At 49.2% G+C, this 12,812-nt stretch overlaps 1 protein-coding gene across 4 annotated transcripts in view; it reads right to left on the bottom strand.

The window, feature by feature from the left end:
- The window catches only part of LOC141917942 (aquaporin-7-like), a 15,101-nt gene extending 2,289 nt beyond the window's left edge, over window positions 1–12,812 (bottom strand). For 2 of the 4 annotated variants that reach the window (XR_012621524.1, XM_074811717.1), the window contains exons 1-5: window positions 12,699–12,809; window positions 5,508–5,634; window positions 3,088–3,225; window positions 2,228–2,346; window positions 622–839 (exon numbers count right to left, since the gene is read on the bottom strand). Coding sequence is in view for 3 of the 4 variants with exons in the window: in XM_074811717.1 (XP_074667818.1) it covers window positions 622–839; window positions 2,228–2,346; window positions 3,088–3,225; window positions 5,508–5,634; window positions 12,699–12,806 (710 nt within the window). In the remaining variant the exon portion in view is untranslated. Of the gene's footprint in view, window positions 1–621; window positions 840–2,227; window positions 2,347–3,087; window positions 3,226–5,507; window positions 5,635–8,774; window positions 8,902–12,698 lie in introns of all 4 variants that reach the window. The other 2 variants (XM_074811718.1, XM_074811720.1) reach the window with 2 other exon arrangements.

Raw genomic sequence — 12,812 nt, 5'->3', positions numbered from 1 at the left:
CTTGTTCTCCTACTGAAATAGTCTGGGTGATCCTGATGAGTGTGACTGTCAGACAGACAGACACGCACCCCTTTTCCCTCCCCATTTACAATAATACCTGCACCTCCTCTACCAAGCTCTCAAAGATATTTTCTGGAAATGTAATGAAAATGGCCAGCCAGGACAGGAGACTGTGCTAATGCCCTCACCATGGGAAAAGCCATATCATTGTACCATCTTACTAGATAGGGGACGGCAAGGTTTCATCTGCAGAATCAGACATCTAAATTTAGGAGAACTTCTCAGCAATCCAGCTGCTAAGTACCTACTCTCAGGTGAGTGAATTGCTCTCTGGCTCTCCAGTCACTGCAATAACCAGCTAGATCTCCAGCTAACAGGTAGCCAATTTGGTCCCCAAACTGAGATGAATTCCATGCTAGAGAATTACTGTACCCCAAATTTTGAGTACATAATGCACAGGCCTCAGCTATGAACAACGCTTGCTCTCCAAGAACAGAGAACGCTCTCTGCAGTGATACCATCACTTAGTCCAAAGAAAAAGGCTTCATGACTGTTTTATGTTGGGCTTATCTCCTCTCCTCGAGAGCTGAGCAGTGTGTAAAAGCGAAATGGGTCACTCACGTGAAGACGTCCATTCCCCAGCCAGCAACTGCCGTGAAGACCCTGGGGGGCAGGTCCCGGGACGGGTTTATGGCGTAGCCTGTGTTCAACCCCATCCCCAGGCCAATGCCCAGGACCAGGATACCCGTGAGAAGGGCCTGCGTGCCTTTCAGGGCTGCATTGTTTTTCTCGTCGTGGATGATCAGAATGCCCAGGAGCAGCATCACTGTTGCTGTAAACTGCAGGAGCAGGAGAGGGAGAACAGGTCAGGGGAGAGAATGGTGAAGGCAGAAAGATCCTGCTCAGCAGAGAGGAAGAGACTTCCCAGAATGGAAGAGCAGGTGGGATTCATGATCTGATCAAATCACAGAGGACCCCAATGTTATTCCCTCCTCATAGGTGGACTGAATAAAATTCTTGACTCATTTCCCAGCAAAAATGTCTCCACCTCATGACCAAAAATGCTCTAGGTCTGATACAAACTTCTCAGCACTGTCCTCCCCCTCCTCTTTTCAAGTCAGTGACATGGGTTATTTTAAGTACATTTCATCTAATAGAGGCAGAGCCATAACAAACTGCTAGCAAGGCAAATCTGATCCTCCCTAGAGGGAGTGATGTTCTATATAGACTGTTGTGTTAGCCGTTTCAGGACTAAAAGCAGCTACTGGATTCTCATCTGGAAAACTGAATCTGCTGTCTGTGACAGTATGTAGCTGGCATTTGTAGATCTGCAGTGCCCAAGACATCAGGAGCTGTGGTTTGAATAGAGGTGATGACTCCTGTCTCTGCTTCAGAAAATGCAGCTGGAGAGCCTTGGACTGCTTGCAGAGATGCCAGCAAAAGCAGAAAGCTGCAGCTCTTGGCAGCGCACTGTCACTCTCATTTGCTTTCTTGTGCAGCAAGGATACTGCATGCTCCACAGGAGGCTGACTGATCAGGTCCCCACCTGTAGGCTCTCCAGCTCTCACCATCCTCCTCATCATGCCAAGGCAAGAGTTTTGTCAGCTCAGAGACTAAAGCACAGGCTTTCTCAGATTTGAATTGGAAGTGAATCTTCCTTCTCCAGTGTCCCAGTGCTCCACATCCCCTGAAGCATCCCCTTCCTCTTTCTGGACATCTGGACATTGTGTTTTATGCTGGGAATCAACTGTACACAGTCTAAATTGGACTGTTCAAACCCCAGAGGTTCAATCCAGACAGGCTGTGTTCATGTGAAGACGATCCCGGGTCCTCTGTGCCTGTGAGGGGCAGACAGCAGAGCTGCCTGGGAGCGTGGAGCAGGTGTAGGATCCAAAAAGGGGAAGAACAATTCAGGGAGCTGCCCAGAGCCCAGAGGAGATGGTTCCTGATATAGCTCAGCTTCTTGTTGCTTGGGCTGCATGCAGGAAAGGTGCTTGAAGGCACTCAGACCACGCTGCAGAGCAGCAGTCATTACCTTTTAGGCTTGCTCAGCCACCAAGGTGCCTTGGATCCTACCTGTCAGGCACCTGCCTGGATGGTGGGCTCCTTGGAGTAGAGGTTGTGATTCTGTCTGCACACATAGCACTGTCAGTCCCCTGTAGCAGACCTACAGTATCACCTGCTACCACCCACCTTCTCCTAGCACACCACGGTGGTCCCCACTGACCTCTGTGAAGAAGCCCCCCACCAAAGATACATAGGGAGCAGGGTAAGTGGAGAAGATCGACGCTGTGGCAGTTGGTCCCGTTACTGTAAAGTTCCCCTTGGTGTAGTCATACAGAGCATCTAGGAGAAATGGGAATTACGGGAGTTAGCACAGAGTTCATCCCACATGGCACGTACGCAAGTCCACCATTGCAGCCAGCACAGACACCAAGGGGAAGAGAGGCAATGGGAGATATCATGGAGGTGACGCAGCCCTCGCAGGACATGATCTCACCGATATCTGTTACCTGCAGACTTTGGTCTGCAATTGCTTCCTTATGCCTACCAGTTCCCTCTCCTTGCTCCAGGAGTCTGGGGCAGGCTGGATGCTCTGGATGCAGTGGAGGCCTCCATCCTTCTGGCCCTCGGAGACTGAGACATACTGGAGCTAATGGGTGATGGATCCTCTGCTCACAACTCAAAACCACAGACGACTGCTATCCTGATTTCCACAGACCAGGAGAGTCCCCCAGAGCTCTAGCTGTACCAATACATGGTAGTCCATCTAACTCAAGACCTTGCAGACCCTGGAAACAAAATGCTGACAAAATGCAGCTACTGGCCTTGAGCTGGGGACAGGTTTTGGCAGTGGGAGTGCCGTGAGCAGCAACAACTGTGTTCTCCAGGATCTGCACATCCCTCTCAGAGATACCTGGGCCCTTCTCTGGCCTTGAGCTGTGAAGGTCTGTCACACAAGCCAGGAGCTTGCCCTCCTCACCCAGACATCACACTGGCTACTGTATAAGGAAATGTTTTTGTCAAACTCAGTTAAGACTGAAATGGTGCCCACAGCAACCCCTGTGATAAAAGACACAACCATACCATAGTAGAGGGCAAAGACGGTGGCTGCTGCTGTAAAGGAGCCCAGGAACTGGCCAATGAGATAAGCTGGGAGCTTTCTCCAAGGGAGGTTTCCTAAAATGCAGTGTGTGAGGGTGATGGCAGCGTTCAGATGCGCTCCTGCAAAAACACAGCAAAAGAGAGTGGCCTCAGCCCTGATGCAGCTGTTTTGGAGCATGTCCTACGCTCCACAGTAACCACCTAGACCTTGCTCCAGAACACCAGGACTGTCTCAGGGCAGGGTCTCCCTCCTGCACAGACTCAAAACTGACATGTTTTCCCTGAGAAGCTGAATGATACAGGACAGAGAGATGCTAACTTCAGTCTTCTAAAAATTCTGTAGACCGCAGGCTGCCTCCAAAGAGTGGGTCATCTCACCTGCAGAAATACCTCTCTTGGCACAGCCTGAGTTTCCCTTTGTATGGGCTTCTCTCTATTCAGCTTAAAGAAAGCCCAGAACTTAGACTCATCACCCACCTTTTCTATGGCTACGGGTAGATGAGGCAAATCTTATCCCAAACAATTGCAAGGCTTTCTGAAAACATCTGATAGACAAGCAGGGCCTCATCCTGGCAGAGATGAGCACCCCGGCTGATGGGAGCTGCAGGCCCTTAGCACATGTGTCAGGCAAGGCATAAGATGCTGGGGAAACAAACTGCAAAATCAACCACTGATGCCCCATGTCTTCATGTCTGCAAAGCAAATCCTACACACGGCTGTCAGCAGGGACTCAGATTAGCTCTTAGATGTCACTGCCTTTAGAAGGGGTTACCAGGATGGTCAATCCTGCCCAGACCATGGTTCTTCCCACGAGTGTGGAGCAGATCCTGTCCTTCCCTTGCAGAGTTTGTAATCTTGGTCTGCATTTCCTTATGTCTCTTAGTAGATGGCTTTCATACATTTCAAGACCAGTTTTCCCTGTTTTGAGGTGAACTTTCTGTGGACGAGGTTGGTTTCACAATGGTGTTTTTGGAGAAGGACTAAGTGGATCCAGGTTTAGTGCCCTCAGTGCAAACAATGTTTGTTCTCCAGCTCTCATCTCCCCCACGAGTCCAGAGGAAATGCTTGCTTTTCCTGACTAGTAGGTGTAAATTTTGGGGGTCAATAAAAGTTCCAACCTTAGGGGCCATCTCCTACTCCAGACTCAGAAAGGGGTAGGATGCAGACACACATCATCTCATCAAAGTGCAGGACAGAGTGAATGAAAGCGCATGCACTGCCTGCTACGGTCCCACAACCACAACTGAAATGGGGTGAGAGTCCTTTTTCTTTGAGTCTCTGATCCTTTGCAGGTATGACCAGTCATTTCAGAGATCACAAGAAGCATCTTGTGACACAAATGAAGCCAAATTACAATGCCAGGAAGCCCTGAAGCTGGCTCTGGAACCAGACCGTTGCTGACTGATCTGAGACCCCTTGTCCCACCTACCAGCCCTCAGCTGATCAGCTTCACCTCAAATGTCACCTGGAACTGCAGGGACCTACTTTCCTCAGTCTACTTTCCCCAGAATGTACCCACCAGATCCAAAAGGACAGAGAGACCAAGAACTGACTGCTAACATGGAAAAATTTTCCTCTCCAAGCCATCCCCAGCTTGGACATCTCTTTCCTCCAACAGTTCAAGAGCAAGGACTTGCTTTAATTTTCTGCTCACTAGAGCCCTTAATCTCTTCTCCTGGTGCAAATGAATGCAGAAATTGCACAAGGCAAAGGTAATGCTCTGTCATGTGATAGATACCACCCCATGGTCCTGAAACACCACTTCCTGAGTTCATGTGGGCGTGTGTGCATGGGTGTGGATGATAAGGAGAAAATTTGCATACCATTCCTTGTTGCAACATCAGCAATAAGCTCTCCTTTGCAATAAATTATTTACTTCCCCATGGGTCATATTGGCAGAGTGTTTTCAGAGCTCCTTGTCTCCTTGGGCCGTGATGGCATACCCCAAGTGCCTATCAGGGGGCACTGCTGAAATCTGGCTCCACTGACCACAACAGGAGTGGGTGGCTGAACCTCCACCACTCTCCCCGTCCCACTTGCCCCTGTCCCAGCTAAAGTCACGTATTTGAGGTCAGCACACTGTAGGTATCCTGTGCCTGTCTTGTCCTCTGCTTCTCCTGACCTTGTCATGCCATCACGGCGTCTCAGCTTGACCTCAGACCTGCCTCCTCCCTGCAGACTTGGCTGTGATCACTGAGTCACAAGGCTGACCCTGGTTATGGTCACCAGACCTGCTCTGCTCTTCTTGCTTGGGGTCCCTAGGACGGCCTTTTTTTCTGTTGAGGGCACTGCTCTGCCTTGCAATGCCATCACCCACCTCTCTGCAGACCAGCCGTGCTGCCCCCAATGCATGTTGTCTTTATAGGACATAGAGATGTCCCATGCTCAAGTGTCCCGCTCACCAGAGATTCCTCCGGCTGCATGGATGCCCAAGGTAACACCAATGCCAAATCCCAAATTGATGCTCAGATGCTGCCCAAAGTCTCCTCTTCCTAATACCACTTGTGCCACAGAAGACAAGCCAAAGACCTAGTGCATGGAAAAAGAAAGAGAGAAAGGAGTGTTAAAAGTAGTGTTATTGCTGTGGTGGACTGAGCTTCTTTGCTACTTTTCCTGCAATACTAATAAATTCCCAAAGACAGCAAGACTCTAAGGTGCCCACAGTCAGAAGATGAAGAAAGAATAACCCTCCCCTGCAAAAACTGAAACAGTACCTGCATCATTCCTCATTGGTGCCCATCACACCAAACCAGGCACTCTAGTCATGGTTGGGTTTTGGGAGACAAACCCCAGACACCCACACCAAGATCCAGGGCTCAAGAGGGATCACTCACACAGCCACAGTAAGGGTGTCTGTACCTGAAATCAGGGATATGAGCTAGGGGAGCATCACCACAGACCACCCAGAGCCGGCGCCCAAGCCGGAAGGAAGGAGGCTGCTCAAATTCTTGTTTTCTTTCTTTTCCTGGTGTGCAATTTATTGACTAAAAATGTAGTTTGGGCAGCACACAGCTATTTTCCAAACCAAACTCTAATTTTGGTAACTTATTCTGGTGAAAAACAAGGAAGGAAATTCTGGGTTTACTTTTCCTTTCAACATATATACTTTCAATTTGAAAACCACCAAAGTTTCAATACTTTTTTAGTGACTAAAGCGGAACCAGGAGAAAAAAAAAAAAAAAGTAAATACTCTTCAGCAGGAAAAGACATATTCAAGAAATTGCTCTGGCCTGAAATGAAATTCAATTTCACTTTTTTAATGTGGTCAGAGGGTGGAAAAATCAGTTCTTTGCACAGGTCTTGGAGAGGTCTTTCTTTGTACTGAAATCTGGAGGAGGACAAAGCTTCTCTTGAGGTCTCTGCCTCGAAAACCACTTAGGGCTTGGACAGTGTATCCTGTTCTCTGTACTGCATTGGTGTTTATCCAGGGTGACATGTCCCTCCAGTACAAAAAAGTCAGTATGTTCTCCAGCATCTAAACTTCTGTTTTGACTGTTCTATTTTGACTGTGATTTTTTCTGGCTACTCTGGCTGGCTCCAAATTTTATTTATCTCATGTGTCTGCTCTCCCTCTTTGCTTTCAGAAATCACCAAAATCCCCTGTTCCCCAGAAATATTGTTCTTATCTCTCTCATATACACAGACCACACTCTGTGCTCTGCACAGAGCTACAGCCTTCACAGTGTGAGCCCATCTCAATCTGCCTCAGCAAAAGCCCCAAAAAGCAGTGTTTGGGATGTCCCCCAGCATCTGCAAAGCCCTTACAAAAACTCTGCCTACTCATCTCTGACTTTTCCAAAGCCACATCCAGGAGAAGCCAAATGCATAAGGCACAGGTTTTGCAGGACAGCACGCAGGTGCAGAGAGGGGTGCAGGGCAGGAGACATGGCTGTTGCAGCTGAACACCAGTATCCTGAAAAAAACACAGGACAGGCCACAGAATCTATTTTTCAGCACAGATTCAAACCTCTGGCCTCTTCCTCTATTCTTACAGTTCCAAAATACCCTTTTTTTTTTTCCTACCTGCGTACTCCTTGTGCTGTTTACTCCAGCTGCCTGGCTTCCTCCTTTATGAACATTGCCAGTCCATTACAGCGACAGGCACTGGGCTGAGTGCTGTTGTCCAAATAACAGCCATGCAGGCATCCTGCAGATGCATCCAGCACATTCCTTGTTGAGCTGAGGGCCAGGGGGTGCTGAAGAGTTGGATGCTGGATGCTGCATTCTGATGCTGGATGCTGTTTGTTGCCAGCCCTTGATGGGGGTCCATCGGCAGTGTCCCTCCTCCTACTCTATTCCCTCATGGGGATCAGTGAAGGAAGAGTCAACGGGAGCTGCAGGCTCCAAAATCTGCCTTGGACTGTCAGAGTGCAGGGAAAATTCTGCTCCCCATGCTGCTTCCCAGAGACAGCCCTGGCAGGACACCTCTGAACTTGTCCTTTATCACCTGGGAGCTTCCACCACCAAAAAACAAAGGGAATGGAAAAGGAAAAGGGTTTGCTCAGCACCTGCTGAGAAGTCACATATGCCTGTACTCTGAATTCCAATGCATGCAAAACTACTTGTGTAGTAGAGTGAACTTCAAGGAGCTGGATGTGCAATAAGATGTGATAAAAGTAAGCATCCTTTGTACATGTAATCGTTGCCCTTGAAAATAAGCACCTTTATCTGTACAGACAGCTGTGTGAAAAGGTCCCCATGCTTACACAGATCTTATCTTCCTCCTGTGCAAATCTCCAAGTACAAGTTATCTGGGTTATCCCCAGCCCTTCCATGCTAGTCTCTGTCCAGTCCAAAGTGTCTCAGCCCAGGCTAAGACCAGGGTGGTAAGTTGGCACAGACAGCTACTGGACTTTTTCAAAGGGAGGATCTCGTTTTGCTAAGTTGGTCCAACACAGGAAGGCTGTGGTCCGGGTGGGCACCTCACCCCCACCAGGAATCAGTTCTGACTGCAAAGCCTTCCTCACCCTGTCTCCAAACACCTCTGAAGCAGGCGAACAGCAAAAAACCACTTTGCTTTTTCTGCATGGAACAGATTTCTCATGCAAGGGAGGAGTTTCTGTATGATTTGGATAAGCACTATTCATTTGCCAGCAAACCAAAAGCAAAATCCTGGCATGCTTTACACCCAGTTTCCTAACAGTGAGTTGTGGCTCCAGAGAGTTTCATGGGCATTTATTACCCTGGCAACCCAGGGTAAGAGGACCCCCCAACCACACCATTGCCTCTGGCACAGCAGGAAGAAACTCCTCAATTCAGTGCATGGGATCTTTCAGGGGCTTTGGCACAAGCATTGCATTGCCCCATCTGACCAGACACCGCTCTTTGGTTTCATTCCCAGACTCTCTCTTGCTTCCCTCCTAGAAGAGAACTGAAACAGCGGCTCATCCCAAACTGCTTCACCCTCTCCCAGTGCCCACCTCCCACCCTCCACATTGTTTTTTTCCTCCAGAAGGTTTTTTGACAGATGGTCTACCTGATAGGAAGCTGCAGCCCCACCAGAGCAGAGGAGCGAGCAATAGCAACCAGCTGCTGAGCAACCCTGAGGTCGTGGCAGGAAACCACTCACCTTACAAATTAGTGCTGCAAACGCTTACCCTCTCACCCGCCCTGCACACACGCACACTCACATGCACGGACACGCACGTCTGGGCCCATCTCTTCCTTACCATGAGGATGAACATCCCCAGTGCTTCTGCCAGCAGCTCCCTGACGGTGCCGCTACGAATCCTGAGCGCCTTCTGAATCTTCTCCAGCATTTTGCTCTCTGGCTCCAGCCTGTAGCCGTGGGAGCTCCTGTTGTGACAGCACACTTCATTGCGCTGAGCTAAGTTACCCTTTGAAACCTGGCACCCTCCCTTCACCCCCAGACACCTTCATTCATTTGGTTAACGATGAACAAGTCAATAAACTAGCAACCAGCTTCAAAGCCTTCACACACACACTTGCCATGCTTTTAAAACGCTATGGTAAGGATGCAATATTTCTGCTACTGGGGCATTGCAAATGCTCTGCCTCTGCCCAGGAGCAGCCTATCTCCAGAGCGGTGCCTCTGTCTTTCTCCATAAGCTTTTCCGCAGAAACTGAACAGGAATTTTGGCTCTGCTCTGCATTGCAACCCACTGGCTGGTTGTTTGGTGCCATTTTTTTTTAACAGGTGGGATTAGGACCATTTGACTGTGCTTTGCAGGACTATTTGGATGCCCAGCCTGCAGTGAGGATGCTCTGACTGGAGCTGGTGTGCACCGCTTCTGCAGCTGGGAAGAGCTCAATGCCTTGAGCATTGCTTCAGGTTGAATATTTGCTCTTGCTGAATGCATCTGTGTTCACCGCTCCCATCACACCAGTGGAGAGCCTCCCCACTAAACCCCTGGTCTGTTCTCTCATGGGGGGCAAGGAAACACCAGTCTTGGCAGTGGTCCCCAGAGACCTTCAGTCTCATCTGGCTGCCAGAGCAGAGCCCTCACTGCCCTGATTCCTCCTCCATCTCCTGATTCCCTCTGCTTATCTCCCTACTCACCAGATGCTCTTACCTCTCCACTGTGAAAAGGTTTTAATGCCTTTGCTGAAAAACTTGAACCCACTGAACACTCAGGACCTTTTTCTGCGAACCTTGTCTGGTTCTTTGCTGGTTTTCTTCAACTTCCTCTCAACCTGCTGCAGCTTCTTGGTGTGACTCTGGAGGGTACACGGTGCACAGCTCTTTGGGGGGTTACCAGCAGCTGCCCCAATGGGCACGTAGTGCTCTGCTCATGCTGCCCTGCTGTCATCTCCCTCTGCACCACTGCATTGCAAAAGTTCTTGTGCTTTGCCTTCACCCACAGGACACTGAGCAGCTGTTTGGAAGAACTGGGAAGCTGATTCTCCTCTCTGGTCCATAGGTGATTGTCTATCTTGTGGCAGGGAAGGGGTTTGTGGACTGGAGTAAATCCTCCTCCAGCAACAGATTAGCTCTTGACCTCAGTGAACGCCTGGCTAAATATGCAGTAATTTACTAGTCTGTCTCTGATACTAAGGACCATCTAATCATGACGGATGATAACCAGCCTGCTGGCAAGGGCGTTCCTACAGGATATTTCCAGGTGGGAAGGTTTTTTGTTTTATGAGTCTGTGAGCCATGCTGTGGCCAATAAATCTTTCCAGGTCACTTCATTCTCTGCCATACAAATATTTATTGGTGGAGCGCACAAACACAGGCCCTGGAGCACAAGGTCAGTGTGGTGACAAGAGCCTCAAGTTTCTTCTGCACATGGGAATTTCCAGCTGTCATGTGAAGCTGAGGTCCTGGCATCAGCATGTCTTGGAGATCTCCCAGCCTTTCTCAGATGGATGAGCTGTGAGTGGGTCAGTATCCCCCCCAGCTGGACCTACAACTTCATTTTTCATTCCTAGATCTCAGGGAGTCTTCCAAGTGGATTCCTCCCCTGTGGGCAAACAAGACAGCTGCCTGTCTCTGAAAGGCTTTATCTCCTGCATTCAAACATTAACTACAGGCATCTCCATATTCTAATTTGGGCTGAAAAATGGACAGGTACTTCCTGGGAACACCAGGCTCCTATAGACTTGCAGTCTTCTCAGGAGAAAAAGGCATCCCAGTTTGCAATAGAAATCTTTGGTTTGGTGATATTTGCAGCATAAACCTTGATATTGCCACCAAATTCCCTAAACTCTAGCACGCTTCTAGGATAGCATCAAGAATCACTAGATGTGTTTCTTGTCACTGCTTGTCCTTTTACACAGGTCATTCCACAAGATGGCACTGAGACATTAATTTCTCCCTTAAAAGTGTTCTGAAGGGTTCCTCTGTTGGCTGCTGAAAATGTGAGAACCCTTTAGTTTTAGGGTTCCTCTGGGCATTTTTAGGCAAAGTGATCTGCCAGTGTTCAAGGAGGGTAACAACAACAAAAACAAACACCTTCCTATAGGTCCTGCAGGGCAGAGCATCTCTGTTCTGACAGCACTCAAAACTGAAGTGTGTGAACATGTGCCTGTTACCCTCCACTTCATAATCAGCAGAAGAGCTGTTCATCCCCACCTAAATAAGCATCTGAGGCCAGACCTATGAGTCATGCGGGATGCTGGCAGTTTCCCTCCAGTGTCTGCTCTGGGCCTGTGGAGTGATCAGCTCCAGCGTGCACACCCATGTGGAGGTATCTACCGCCAGGTGAGCTGGACTGCCCTCCCTCCCTGAATCCAGATGTGCTGATCTTGAGCGAGCGCAAACAACCACATGAGTCAGCCAAGGGCTGGAGTGCAAAGATCTCCCAGTTGCCCAACATGACCTGTTTGTACTTGCATGGTTTCACCTACCTGCAGGGCTGACGAGGATCTCTGGTGTCACTAGATATAGTCCCCTATTAACATAGGCAGCCACACCACATCTTCCCTTTTGTGACCTGGCCAGTCACCATTTTAAGGGTAAGTGCTTTTTGCCCCAACTCCTCTGGAAGCCTGTTACCAGCACTTGCTGCTCTGGAGATAAGAGACTTTCTTTTACTTTTCAGCCAAATTCTCAAAGCCATTTGTTCATGTGCCAGTGTTAGCCCATCACAGTCATGAGTTAACTTATTTCTTACAGGTTCTATCCCTGAAGTTTTCCTATAACATTTGTTAGAAGAGTGTTAGCTGCTTGCACTTAGCTCTGCACCGCCTCCTGATGTTTACCTTGACTTGCTCACAGGTTGAAACTTCACTCAACGTTGACCCTACAATGATTTTACCATGTTTTCCACTGCACATTAAGCAACCACCTGCTAAACCAAACCCATTTTCTTCCCTAAGGCAGGTGTGCTTTCAGCACTAGTAATAAAGGCCTCAGTTTGGAGAGGAAAATTTTGGCACAGTCAAGGCCCACTAACTGCTGGTGATGATACCCATGGTACTGAGGAGGTGGAGGAACAACCCCCCTGTGCCCTGATAGAGCAGCCCTGGGAAGGATGAGGTCCCAGGGACTCTAGGGCAGTCATGCTTCTGCAAGGAATAACTTCTCTAACTCAGTTTGACAGTGCACATGTTTCCTCTACACCCAGGAGCTCATTTAACTCTTAATTGCGCTAATCAACAGCTGGAACATCGCCACTCCATTAGCTTCAGCCCTTCTGGTGAAACAATAACTTCTCCCCAGAGGCTGAGACATGTCTAAGCAGACAGCACAGCAGAGGAGCTCCTCACCGTGGATGAAGACAGTTTGCTCCTCCATCAGACCAAATGAACATGGCACTGAGACATCTCCAGGCCCCTTTAGGAAGCAAGGCCTGGTCAGAGACACTGGTATGACCTTAGCTGTCCAGAATAGACCCCACTTCATGTATCCTAGAGCACCTGCACCCAGTAGTCTCACATTTAATGCTCATGGTCTATCTCCTCCTTTTCCTTATGGATGGCAGGCACTGAGCAAGTCGCAGACACCCCAGATATTTGTCTCTCAGTGGAGGGCTTTGCTCTCCGTACTGTTACCCAACTCCCCATCCCCAGGATACCAGCCTCTGTGGCCTTTCAGGTCACCCTGCACACCACCACCCCTTGCCCTGAAGCTGGACAAAGGCACATCACCTGCACATGCTCCTTTCCAGTGAAAGCGGGCTAGCTCTTACCGTGCCTGGCAGGAGTGGGAGCTGGAGAGACCAACGGAGGAATGTGGTGGCACAACGGGTGGAATCCTGCTCTGGTCTGCAGTCCTCCACTTCGCTCCCCAGGGGCATGGTGCC

The sequence above is a fragment of the Strix aluco genome, chromosome Z, assembly GCF_031877795.1.
Source record: "Strix aluco isolate bStrAlu1 chromosome Z, bStrAlu1.hap1, whole genome shotgun sequence".
NCBI lineage: Eukaryota > Metazoa > Chordata > Aves > Strigiformes > Strigidae > Strix > Strix aluco.
This window is presented reverse-complemented; position numbering and strand designations above follow the sequence as displayed.